Source organism: Prionailurus viverrinus, chromosome B4 (assembly GCF_022837055.1).
Source record: "Prionailurus viverrinus isolate Anna chromosome B4, UM_Priviv_1.0, whole genome shotgun sequence".
Taxonomy (NCBI): Eukaryota; Metazoa; Chordata; class Mammalia; order Carnivora; family Felidae; genus Prionailurus; species Prionailurus viverrinus.
In genome coordinates, this window is record NC_062567.1 from 137,709,134 (window position 1) to 137,722,266 (window position 13,133).

Sequence of the window (13,133 nt, forward strand, 5' to 3'; positions counted from 1 at the left end):
AACAGCCTTAAATGGTTTGCTTTGTCGACAGCTTGGCTGGGTATAAAATTCTAGATGCCATATCTTTTCCCATCAGAACTTAAAGACCCTGCCTGCTCCAGTAGCTTCTAGAAGGCAGTGTTGTTAACGAACAGTCATTATTTGTTGGTCGTGTTCTTTTTATTGTGCCAAATTTTGAGAGTTTCTTGCGTTTCTTGGGTCCGGGCCTGCCCATCGGATCTACTCAGAATATGGTAGGCCCGTGCTATCTGAAGATGTTGCTCATTTATTTGACTGTTTCCTCTTCTCGGTCGCCTTTTTTCCCTCTTTTAGAATTTCTAGTGAATGGAAGTTTGGCACCCAGGATATACCTTGCATGTTTCAACCTTCACCTCCCTTCTCAAGGCTTTTTCCACTTGCTCCCTATTCTGGGACACGTCCCTAGGCAGTATATTCCACATCCTGGTGTTCAGGCATGTCCATGCCATCGAGCTTCACGTTGGTTAGCACGTTCGTTTCCGAGACTTCTTTCTTGTCTTTCTGTTTGCTCACGGTGGCCTGAATGATGCTACTCAGAATGATTTTTATTATTTCACTTTTCCCTGAAGCATCTCTGATCCTTGCCACCTCATTGTCAAGTAGAATATCAATATCCCGAGTCTTCCTCCCAGTTCACACCACCGCCTTTCCATAGCTGCCCCGTGGCCCTGCCTGCCAGGTCCTCTCTGGACAGGAACAAAGGTTGAGGGGTGCACTGTGACTGATTAGCGCAGGTCTGGCTGGGTAGCCCAGCAGGCTTCTTGGTTGACCAGGACATTCCGGGGTGGGGGTGGGGGGGTGTTTCCTAGTCTCGCTTGTGCGATCTGGCGAAGCCTATGGGACCCTTCTCAGAATAGCATAGAAATATGGAAAGTTACTAAGAAAACCAATTATATCGAAATCAGTTTTATCAAATGTTGGAGAGTCTCTTTTGATACAGTAATATGTTTACTTCTTTATTAAAACATTATGTAAAAATGTCTGGCCGTGGGACAGCTCTAGTTAGAAATCAGGGTGAACATAAACACCACTTTGCAATATTCCCAAGAGCTGTAAAATGGTACCAGGATTCCTGTGATTTCCGTGAGTTACACCCAAATATCGTGTTGGCTGCCTACATGCCCGATGGAAGGTTGATGCCAATTGTAAATTAAGGACACATTAAACAACGTGCATACTTTCTCCATCCAGGGTCCAATGCCTCCAGCACTCTGGGGACCCTCCCCGGGCTGGACGCCCCTCTCTTTGGACAGCGTTCTCCCGGCTCTGGCCTGAACTAAAGTCTGACGTCAGCTGTGTGTCATGTGGGCAGGGTGGGGGTGCAGACTAACCCGGCACTTTGGAAATACAACCCTGTCCCCCAACCGTCCACTTTGTGAGCACATGCCTGTGCCCCCTGGATGCGCTGCTCCGTCCCTTGGCATCACAGGTGCTGGCGGGGGGTCGGGGGGACCTGGGCGTCTTTCCGATGGGTCCGGCTGCAGCCCCTTTTCTTTTCCGCGGCAACGGGCCCCACAATCTCCCATCCTTTCTGGCAGATTGTCCCCATTCTTGTCCAGCACCGTTGCTGTTCTGTCACTTTTGAAAACGTCTCTCTGATCAGAACTGGATGTCTCCTCCAGAGGTCTGCATTTGTGCTCGTGTCCTGCTCTTAAACAGACTTCCCGGTGGCACCGTGGGCCTCCGTGATGTGCACTGCTAACCGGCTCTCGTGGGCGCCGGCCTTGGGTGTCCCCCGATGTTCCCGTTACCTTCTCTAAGGTCACAAGCAACGCCGCACAGATTTGCCGGCGGAAGTTCTCGGCGCCCCGAGAAGGAGGAGGCTCCGGTCCCTGTGGCATGACACACAGGTCCCTCGGTTCCACCTGTTGGAAAATAATGCCCACACACACTTCATTTTATGAACTTTGTTTTCTTGAATTCTCTTTACAGATGGATCCTCCAAATGGTTAGTTTTAAAAGTTCCCGGGTGAATTTAGGATATTTTTCCAAATTTCAAATACTATCCACCTGCTTGGGAACAGGTGGCTGTCAGAGGTGGGCTCTGTTTCTTGACTGAGGTCCCTTTGGGGTCTTGGGTGTGCAGGTGAAGTCAGTGCCCTGGTGACCCTCAAGGCTTCTGAAGGGGACGGCTCAGCTCCACATGAGGAAGGAAGGCAATGACCTTGGTGGAGGTCAGGCTCTGCATGCTGGGCAGGGCGGTTCCCTGAGCGATCGCTTCAGGTGAGGGCATCACTGGAAAGTGTCTTGGGGGCGAAGGCAGAGGAGCAGGGCAGGAAACGGGGCTCTGAGGAGGGGCTGCAGAACACCAACCCTCTCTGAGCTCCTGAGTCCCCGGCTGGAGTGAGATCCAGGCCACTTCTCCAGGTGAGGGCTTGGACTGGCGTCCTGGTCTCTGCCGACTTCCCAGGGAGGTGACTCACCCAGAGGTGTGGGCTTGCCTGTCATCCCCCCCCACCTTCTGATCAGGGGCTGGCACAGCAGAATCGTGAGAGGCAGACGGTAGCAAGTCGGGTGCTAGTCTTGGCCGGTTTTTTATTGTTGGATTTGGTGCCGGTGTCCAATGCCTCTGCAGACCTCAGTTTCCCCAAATGTACACTGAGAGGTTAGAGCTATCTGACCTCTAGGAGCCCTCTCCAGATCTGGCCTCTTTCCCTTGGCCATACCGAGATGCCTGGGCAGGAAGGAAACAGCCTTCTTGTGACCCCTGCACCACGTCTCCGGGCCTACCTTGCACTCACAAGGACCCTCTGCCCCAGGATGGTCTGTGACCCCCCCCCCCCCCCCCCCCACACACACACAGGGCCTCACACAGGAAGGGCAGGGCCAAGCATAGGTCCCTGCCCCAACCCACTTGCAGAGCTCTTTGCTGGGCATTTGAATTCAGTTGGTGCACAAGTGCCTCAAGGCCTACCACCCTGGTCGCTGTGCTTGGGGGCGATCTGACCACAGATGCTCCTGGGCCAGGGCCCTGGGAAGGTGAGGAAATCCGCCAGGAAGAAACACCCGCCCTTGCTAGGGGCGGGATAGAGGCGGGCAGGAGGGTGCCCGCTGTTTCCTCTGGAGCCTTCCCTGGGCATGTACTGTGCTCCCACGTGCTCGGGCGCCTAGCAGCTGGCCTGGAGGATTTCACACACCAGACCCAGAGAGAGAGAGAGAGAGAGAGAGAGCGCGCGCGCGCGCGCGGGCGCGGGCGCATGTGTTTCCGGGCAGAGGGGCCCTTTTTCAGAACCCACAGCAGGTCGGGCCTGGACCGCAGTGAGGCCTGGGCCAGGGTCCTCCCCGCTCCCCCCTTCCCCCCGCCGGCCGCGGGGGTGCGAGGGGGCTGGGCTAGCCCGCCGGAGGCCGCCCGCCCCGCTCCCGCAGCCGCCGCGGAGGCTCTGCAGTGAGGCCCCTGCGCACCTAGGTGGAGCCCGACCCGCGGTTTTCGGCTGGACAGGCCCCGCCTGACCCGCCGGCGCGCCAGGCGGGGGCGCTGCAGGGCGGCGGGGGGTCCCCCGGGTCCCCTGCGCGGCCCAGTGCGCATCGGCGGCTCCGCGGACCGGGCGGAGCGCAGACGGCGGCGGGCGCGGGCCGGAGTCCGATCGCCGCGCGGGCCGCCTCCCCAGAAGGGGCCGAACGAGCGAGCGAGCGAGCGGGCGCGCGCCGCCGGGCCGGAGCAGCGGCTTCCCGCGGGCGGCGAGGCGCGCAGCGTCGCCGGCCCCACCTGTCGGCGCGGCGGCCGCCGCCACCGGCCCCTCCGCCGGCCGCGTTCCCGGCCCCGGCCCCGGCCCCGGCAGCGCCGGCCAGCGCGAGCGGCCCGCGGAAGCGCCGGCCCGGGCCTCGTCCCACGGCAGCGGCGGAGGCGCGGGCTCCGGGGAGCGCGGAGGCCGGCCCCGTCCGGGGCGGAAGGGGGGGCGACCGGCCCGCCAGCCCCGGGCCGCGCAAGTTGGATCTCGGCGGGCCCGGCCGGGCCCCGGCGGCGGCGATGGTGCGGCAGCCCCGCGCCCTGCGCGCAGTCCCGGCCCCGAGCCCGGCTCTCCGCGGCGGCGGCGGCGGCGCCGCGGCCCCCTGAGCCCCGGCCGGAGCGAGCGCGGCGCGGCGGCGGCGGCGGAGGCGGCGGCGGAGGAGGAGGAGGAGGAGGAGGAGGAGAGAAGGAGGAGGAAGAAGAGGAAGAGGAGGAGGGGACGAAGAAGGCGACGCCGAGCAGCGGCGGAGGGGCCGGGGCGCGCAGCACCCCCCCCCCGCGCCGCCGGCCGTTGCGCAATCCGCGGCCCGCCGTCCGGGCCCTGCGGGCGGCGCGGCTCCGGGGGCGGCGGCGGGGCTGATTCATGGGGCCGCGGCGGCCGCCCCCCCGCGCCCGGGCCCCCGGCGCCCCGCAGCCCGCGATGGTGGCCGAGTGGCCGGAGCGGCGGCCGCCGCGGCCGGAGACTTTCTGCTAACCTCCCCGCCCCGCCGCCCCTCCCCGGCGCCCCCCGCCCCTCCCCTCCCCCTGCCCGAAAGACGCGCATCGCCGCCCGGAGTGGCGCCTCCAGTCGCGGCGGCCGCGGCGGTGGCGGCGGATGGGGGGCGCGAGCGGGCGGCCGCGGCGGCTGCACCCGGTGGGGCGCTGATGCGGCGCCTGGACCTTCGCTGCGCGACTTCGGGGGCGTCGGCCGAGTGGGCACTCCGCGATGCAGCTCCTGAAGGCGCTCTGGGCACTCGCAGGGGCCGCGCTCTGCTGTTTCCTCGTCCTGGTGATTCACGCTCAGTTCCTCAAAGAAGGTAATTGTCCCCGGCGCGGACCGGCCCCCGGGCGCTGTCCCCGCGGCCGCCCGGGCTTCCAGCACGTTCCGCCGGCGCCACTGCGGGCCCGGAGCGGCGGCGCGGACCTTCCCGCGCCCGGCGCTTCGGGGCTCACCGGCGGCGCGGGGAGGGCGCCGCGGCCTCTGTGCCCTCGCGCCGCTCGGGGCCCCAGCTCTCGCCGAGGCTGCCGTGCCGGTCCCCTGCCCCACTCGGCCCCGTTGGCAGCGGCGCCCGCCCGCTCTCCGCGGGCCCTCGGTAGATGGCACCCGCGCTCCACGGTGGCGGGGCCGGGGCGCGCGCGCGCGCGGGGCTGGGGGACCGGCAGGAGCCAGGGTGAGGCCTGCGCGCAGCATGCCGCTCCCCACGCCACCTTCCCAGCCGAATCGGGGACCCGTGGGCTCGGGGAGCCGGGACTTGGTCGCCAAAGTGCGGGGGTTGGGGGGGTGGGGTGCTGCCCTCGGGTGCCTGCTGGAGCGGGGGCCCCTGGATCCCGTTCTTGGGACTTGGTTCAGGCGGATGTCTGGACGGTCGGACCCTCGAGGCTGGAGGGTATTCTGGGACCTCGGTTCCGATATGGTCAGGTGGGCACTCCTGGAAACTTCCTGGCCCCGAGCAGGGCTCTCCTGGAGCTTGGTCCTGGTAGAGCCGGGGCTGAGCCAGAACCGGAGACCCAGGGCACGCCAGGCCTTCAGTTGTACCCACTGCCTGGGGCTGTCAGCCGCCCTTGCCCTCAGGCACCTTGCTACCAGGGCCACCGGCCCGCCCCCCCTGGCCAGCAGGGAGCGCTGAGCACTGGAGGGAGCTGGAGTGGCTGGGGAATGCTAGCCCGTCCTCATTAGCCCTGGGTTTGGGTTCCTACAAAGGAAGGATTTGCAACATTCAGCTGCTTCCCTGCCTAATTAATGAGCTGCTGCTGGCTTCCCAGGGAAGCAGGTAGGTGTGGGAGGCCAGCCCCAGGCTGGGTGACCTCCTCCATCGGCCTGGTGGCCGTTTCCCTCCGTGGAATTTGGGTCCAGGACCTGAAGGGGGAGCTGACTGTCCCAGGGGCTTGCTGTTGGCCTGCCCTGCCCTGCGGGTGAAGTTGGAGGCCAGCTGCCGGCCACGCCACCTGCCTTTGGAGTGGGCGGTCCTGCCTTGGGTTGGTGGTCCCACGGGGCTGGCACGTCCCCAGAGGGCTGTTCTCAGCCGTGTCTGCTACCAGGGGACCAGAGGACCCCCCCCCCCCAAGTGGCCAGAGGGACCCTGGGCAGCTGGGCCTCGTTGGGCCTTTAGTTCTTTACCCTTCTCCCTGGTCTTTCCCGTTGGGGGGGGGTTCGTCTTGGAAAGGGATCGCGCGTTAAAGTTTTACCGTCTCTCTCCAAGGTCGAAAGTGCCCGTCTACATGGGAAGTTCCCGGGACGAAGAGCCCTTTCCCTGATATTAAAGCAATGATTTAGAAAGAGGGTCAGGCCACTGGCCACTCCGATTGCGTGGGACTGAACGGGTCCCTTCCGCTCTCCCCACGGGGACTGAGCGGTCCTGGTGTCTTCAGGGGACAGCACCATGCTCCTGAGGCGTGGGTCTCAAGGACAGTTTCTTCTGGCCGGGAGGAAAGAGCTTCTGTCCCCTGGGTTGGAGGATGCCTGGTTGCAGGGCAGGGCAGGGTTTAAGGGAAGAAAGGGGTTCACGGAGTGAAGTGTTTTTGTGGGTGGTCGTGGAGAGCCCTTCACAGGAAATCTCGGCATTCACCCTAAGCAGACAGATACACACACGTGTGTGTCATGTGATGGCAGGCCGTGGAGGACGAGGAGGCCAGGCTGCGGGGCCGTGGAGCAGGCATGTGGTCAGAAGGCGCATGTCCCTCAGACAGACGGGAGTCCCGGTGTTTGCCCGTCCAGCCGTCCAGGCGCCGGAGGTCCGTCAGCGTGCGGTGACACGGAGGCTCTGGCTGCAAGGGGCTGTCCCCTTCGTCACAGGGGAGGCCTGGGGCTCTTCTTGGTCCTCAGGCCGTGGGAGCCGGTTTTCTTGCCTCCAGTAGTGTGCTGGCCCGCGGGAGGGGGGCGGCGAGGCGGGCCGGCTGGCAGTTGTGACTTGTTGTCTGCAGATGAGTGGGAAAGGGCTGATTAAGTAGCCATTTCCGTGACTCTGGCTTTTCAGGGATGAAGAATGGGGGGCCCAGGGAGCCGTTTGTCCACACTTCACCTTTTGTGTGGAGCTGCGGGCCACCCTGTGGCTGACTGGTCCCCCTCTGGCCAGCCGGCCTCCCAGCGTTTGGGAAGATGAATCGGGCTGTGACCGGAGATGCGCGCACATTGTGGTTCCCCGACTGCAGCCGTGGCTGGTCCGGCCTTTGTCGGGACGATCCTCGCCCCTGGGTGGGTCCCGCCTGGCTCGGCCGGCCGAGGGCCGAAGAGGGAGCCCCGGACGTGGCCCCGGTGTGGGAAGTGGGGACGCCCCGGGGCCTGGGCGGCACCTTCTCGGCTCACTCCTGGGGCCACCCCGACCCCCTGGGACACAAGAGGGGCCTGTCTGTTGCTTCTGAATGCAGCGTGCAAATGTGTGTTTGGGGGTCTCGGGAACCAGATTTAAAACCCAGCTGCTTACTCAGGAGGCAGGTGCCCAGGTGACGGGGTGCTGGGGCAGGGGCGGAGGGAACCCCTTCCTCTACGTCCTTGGTTACGTCGGGCCTCGGAACGGGGTTACGGGAACGGCTAGAATCATAACAGTGTTTCCCACCTTCCTCTTCAAGGGACTTTAATATATTTTCCTCCCGTCTTTTATTCACTTGACAGACTACAGCACTGCCCGCAGATTAACGGCTTTTGTGTCGATGCCTAATGTAACAGGAAGCGCGACAGAAACACTAAAAAGGAGCGGGGAGACGTGAGAGCTGATGCCCGGCCGAGCCAGGCCGCTTGTGGGGCGAGGTGTTGGGGGCTCTGGGACCCGGAGGGGGCAGGAGCAGGCCAGGAAGTCTGCGTGGAACGGCGAAGCTGGGATTTGTTTCTGGAACGTGGTCTGGGGATTTAAGTCTCTCTCTGTAAACCCTTTCGGTGGCAGACGAGTGTGTGAGACGGGCGTGTGTCGTGTCAACAGCCTCTCTTACAGCTGCTCCCGAGCGCTCGCGGCGGGGTGGGGAGGTCGGCACCGGGCCGGCCGCCCTCGCCGTGTGCCGGCCTCAGTCCCGGGGCTCCCGAGTGCCGTCGCTGTGGCCCGCGAGGCCTCAGCCGCTGCCCCGGGCCAGGCTGTGTGATAGAGTGGATACGATCCAGCGTTCACGTCCCGAGTCAGCTCGTTGTTCTGAGAGGGAAGAGTAATTCTGTGAGCCCGAGGCTGGGAAGGGGCACGTGTGACCCCATCGGGCCCCTTAACGGCCTTCCGTTAGTTGGCGGCCTTCCGTAGTCGCTAATTGCTGTCGTGGTCACGAGATTCGCAGCTGGCACCGAGCGTCACCAGCTTCCTTGCAGCCACCAGCTTGTTCCGAACAAGGGACAGGGAGAGGATCGGGGACTGACACGGCACCCTTCCTGAGCGAGGATTCCGTCGGAAATGCTCGTTGGCTCGAAAACAGCCCGACAGCCTCTCCCGGTTATGTGGCACGCATGCGTGTCCCCGAGGCGTGAGCCGGCAGGGGCTGGCGGGAGGCCCGCCGTGGGTTGGTGCGGGCTCGGCGGGGAAGCTGTTCCTGGCGGTTCTGGGCCGGGGGACGGTGCCCAGCTCCATCGTCAGAGTCGCGGCTGCAGAGGCAAGCCTCGTTCACAGAGAGAGGTCCACAGCCCCGCGCCTGGCCGCCCTCGGCCGCTGTGCCAGTGACCTCCACCTGGTCCCCGCATGGCGCCTCCCCAACCCTCCAGCAGATGCATCGGGGGCTGGGGACGTGTGAGTGGCTTCGGGAGGGGTGGGAGTGGAGGACGTTAAAAATAACCAGCTCCTTTATCATCATTTACTATCGTTTCTCATGTGATGAAGAATCTGATAAATGAAACCCACACCAGCCTCAATGGGAATCTCAGCGCCGAGATCCCATCCTCAGGACTGGAATCAGAGGGGACTTTTCCGACGTGACACGGCTCGCTGCGGCCTTGGGCGGGGGCGTCTGCGCTCTGGGGGCACCCAAAGAGCCCTGGGGTGTCTGGGGGCACCGCTGCGGTGGGGGTGGGGGCCGTGCACGTGCCCACGCTGGGAACGGCGAGGCCTCAGCTGAGGTTCTGGCAGGCAGCAGCCTCCCACCTCGTTCTGTCCGAAAATGGCACGGGGAGCCGCGCCAGGGACGTGCGGAGCCCTCGCTCAGTGGTCCGCATGCCGTCTGGGGACACCACGAGCAGAGGGGGCAGGAGGGGCGGCCGCGTCCCCTCCTTTGGTGGTGATGTTAACGACTAGTAAGTGACATCTGGTTGAATTATTCAAAGGCCCCGTGTGTCTGTGGTTCTATATGCCGTCCTGAGGCGTGTGGAATATATCACATGCATCGTGGGCCCGACTGAAAATGCAGCCTCTTAATTAGGGGGCAGAGCGCCTGTGCGATGGCGTGCAAGGACAGGGGCGGAGGGAAGCCCGTCCGTTGTGTCCTGAGTCACACAGGAACGAAAAGCACATGAAAGTATGTGACGCGTGTGAAGTGAGCTACGCTGTGAGCACCTGCACAGGTAGCACAGAGCAGCTACTTGGGCACGTTTTCAGGGAACGGATTCGGGGCTCCTCTTGGATGAACGTTCATGGCCCGTATTGCTGTCCACCTGCTGTCAGCCAGGGGGGCCTCAGCCGTGGTCACCAGCGTTCCCAGGACTCTGGATCCTGGCTCCGGGGAGCCCTGTGGGAAAGGGCAAGGCTTCCTCTCCCTCCCAGGGCCGGGAGCACATGTCTGTGTCCCCCCCCCCCCCCACTGCCCCGCAAATGGATGGACAGGCCCCCACCCCAGGACCACCTCTGCAGGGAGGGGCTCCCCAAAAGGAAGGGAGCCTGAGGACCAGCGGAACGGGGAAAGGGTGGGAGAAAAGCCCAGTCCGCGGAGGCCCACCCTGGGACCCGGCCCGAGTCCTGGGGGCCCGCTCACCAGCCTCGGCTGATAGCCTGCCTTTCCCGGCGGGGGGCTCTCATCGCTCCGTAGACCCGGTGAGTCAGGTGCAAGACGGCCAGACCCACCTGCTCTTTCTGGTGGTTACTTAGTTACTGAGTGCGTGGGGACACTGCTGACAGCCCCCCTGCAGACGCTGTTGGCAGGGGTGGCCCACGGCTGCAGGCGGGGAGGAGGGTTATCCGGCTGTCGGCCGAGGTTGGGGGGGGGCCTTGCTGTCGACACCCCCAGCTCCCCACGCGAGCAGGCGCTTCCTCCAGGCGCCAGGCGGGGAGGGGGGTGGGCAGCTCCCCAGAGACCCTGGCTTTGCTGGATCATCGCTTTTCCGCGTCTACACTGCCTGCAGGCAGGTGCCTGGATGAACCCAGGGAGGCAGTCAGGGTGCGTGAATCCGTCTCCCTGTTGTGTGGGCTCTTTGAGGCACACGTGGCAGGTGCAGCTGTGCGACCCCGAAGGTGCCCACGGCAGCTCCCAGGTGAGCCCCGAGAGCACGGAACCCCTTTGTCCCAACAGTTTTGTAGGGACTGGAGCCGGAGGTCCGCCCCACGTGCCCCCGCCGCTCCCAGCCGTCACGGAGAGGTCCCAGAGCTCTGCCCCGGACCGCCGGAAGTTTCTTTGCAGCCTGATGCATCACGTGTCAGACACTCAGACCACCGCCTGGGGTTGAGCCACGGCTCGCTCTGGGTGGACTGCCGCCCGTCACGTGGACGGCAGGTGTGTGTGCCATGTGCCCGGCCTGGGAGGGGTGGTGCCAGCAGCTCCAGGGGCCCTGCCTCTTGGGGGACTGACGTGGGAGCTGCCGTGGTCTTGCACGTGTCTTCGGTTCGCCTTTCCCTCCCTGCCTGGTGGCGTCCACGAGTCACTTGTCATTCCGTCCGATTCTCGCTGAACGGGGGAGGCCGCTCTGCAGGTGGGAACACGGTGGAGGGAGGAGGCTCTGGACGGCCACGGACAGGCAGGTTCCAGGAGATGAGACCGATGTGGCCTCGTGTCTCAGGCCCTCCAAGCGGCAGGGCCCCCAGCCCTTAGGGCTCAACCCTCCCGAAGCCCCTGAGCTGTGGTAGAAAGACAGGCCGCCTGCTGGAGCGGCTGTTCTCACCCGCGGGGCTGGTGTGGACCTCAGGCGCCCAGAGTGGCAGCCACCAGCTCTCACTGTCCCCGAGTGCCCGGGACTCCGACGGGTGGGACGGGGCCTCGAAGGGCCGAGGCAGTCGCCCTGCGGCGTCCCTGGAGGCCCTCAGCCTGCCGGCTCATGACCTGTGTGGGGTCCGACCGGCACCTGCTCCTGGGCTGGGGGTGCTGGTGCCCCCTGCCCCCGCTCAGCCGAGCCCTCTGCCCTCTGCCCTCTGCCCTCTGCCCTGTCCTCTTTTGTTCTTGTTTTGCGCCACAGAAAACAGACCGGGCTCTGCTGGGTCCCGAAGGTCAGCGTGTCACCCGTGGAACGGTGTCACCCTCCCCCCGCCCCTGACCTCACGCCGCCTTGGAGTTTTCAGAAGCGGGGCCTCCCGCCGCCCACCCCCAGCCCAGGCTGGACCTCGTTTCTGGTCTTGCCGGGGCTCCCCCGTTACCTCCCATGGCCTCACCTACCCCGTGAGGAGGGTGTGGTTGGAAAGTCAAGGACAGAACGTGCAGGGTCTGGCCAAGGCCCCAGGGCCTTCGACGCTGAGCACCGGGCTCCACTTTTTCTTCCTTGCGGGAACGCAGATGTGCATCCTGGGAAGCCACACGGAGGTGCGGCAGCGACCCTGCAGGATGGGCGCCCGCTGGCGGTCTCGGGCAGGGTGACATTGGCCTCAAAGCTGTCTGTCCGCCCACATGACTCCGCTGTGCAGGGGAGGCCACAGGGGTTGGGCAGAGACCTGGACGCCAGCCACCGGTTCTGAGCCTCGGTCTCCTGGTCCGACGGTGGGATCCTGTGGTTGGATGTGCCGAGGGGGCTCCCTCTGCCCTGCCCCTTGCCTCTAGGTCCCCCGACCTGGGCGGGGAGGGTGGTTCTAGAAGGCTCCAGCTCTGGGTGAGCTGCCCTCTGGGAGGCTGCCCGAGGACCCGGCCAGTTTTCCCCGGCTGACCATGTCCGCCCTCGGCCCTGTGGTATCTTCCCCGTGCGTAATTAGAGGAGGCTGTTCCATCTTTAAACACACTCTTTTCTGCCTGGAGAAGGCGGGTTTTATTAACTCCTTACCTTCCTTCTCCTCCGCTTACAGAAGCAGCCAGGCAGGCCCTCTGGTTTGCTCACCAAAGGCGGAGCCCAGAGCTTGTTATAAATGACTGTGCTCTGTGGGCCTTACAGCCTGCGTTCAGCCCTCTGACCCCGGGGGGCACCAGGGCAGCACACACCCGGTCCCAGGACCCGCAGCCCCGTGACAGCCTCAGTAGGTGTGCCTGGAGCACAGATCAAGTGCCTGCTGTAAGCCAGCAGGGCTCTGTGCTGGGGAGCTGGTGGATCCAGTGGGATCCAGTGTGTAGGGAGGATGAGCGGGGGCCCGAGTGTGTGCACTTGGGGGGAACGCACAGCAGCAGGGCAGTGGGACCCCCCAAACCACATGTGCCCCGGACCCGTGGATGTGGCCTTCTTTGGAGACAGGGTCTCTGCGGATGTAATTAAGGTAAGGGTCTCGAGATGAGATCATCCTAGACGAGGGTCCACCCTAAGTCCCCCGACAGGTGTCTTTATAAGAGAAGAGACGTGGGGGGGAGGCGGGTGAGGACGGGGGCAGAGACTGGGGGACAAGGGCTGCCCACGGCCAGCAGGAGCAGAAAGAGGCAGGAAGGACCCTCCCCGGGAGTTTCCAGAGGGGACACAGCCCTGCCCCACCTGGGTCTTGGACCCTCCACATCCAGGCCTGCGGGAGAGTGGATTTCTGTTGTTTGAAGCCACATGTTTGTGGTGATGGCAGGGCAGCTCCAGAAACGGACAGGCCGCGCACGGAGGAGGGGGCACACGCCGTGTCACCGGAGTCACGTCGCTGGGAGTCACGCCACATGTGCCGGGGGCTCAGGGAAGCGTGTTCTCCCGGGTGCTGGGTCTCACTGCCCTCCCCCGTCTGTCTGGTTTCCGGTCAGGGTGTCTGGGCCCACGGAAGTGATGACCTTGGAGCTGCCGGGTGGGGCAGAAGCCGCTTCCCCCAGGTCAGGTGTGGGATGGATGGGGCCACCCGGAAACTCCGAGCACGCCTCCCCCATAAATCCAGCGTTTCGCAGAGTGAGGCATGCTTTATGCAGCACGGGTGGGCATTTTTCATTTTAACGGCCGTGTGTTTATTTTTATGGGTGCCTTCTATTTGTGGCCGTGGCGCTG

General features: G+C 64.3%; 1 protein-coding gene across 2 annotated transcripts in view; it reads left to right on the forward strand.

Moving 5' to 3' along the window:
- TAFA5 (TAFA chemokine like family member 5) overlaps positions 1-13,133 on the forward strand; it is a 193,449-nt gene that overhangs the window by 66,597 nt on the left and 113,719 nt on the right. Inside the window, exon 1 of one of the 2 annotated variants that reach the window (XM_047866372.1) lies at positions 4,393-4,761. The exons of the other annotated variant lie outside the window; for it this stretch is intronic. Within the exon in view, the coding sequence (XP_047722328.1) occupies positions 4,671-4,761 (91 nt within the window). The 5' untranslated portion in view covers positions 4,393-4,670. Of the gene's footprint in view, positions 1-4,392; positions 4,762-13,133 lie in introns of those variants that run through there. 2 annotated transcript variants of the gene reach the window in all.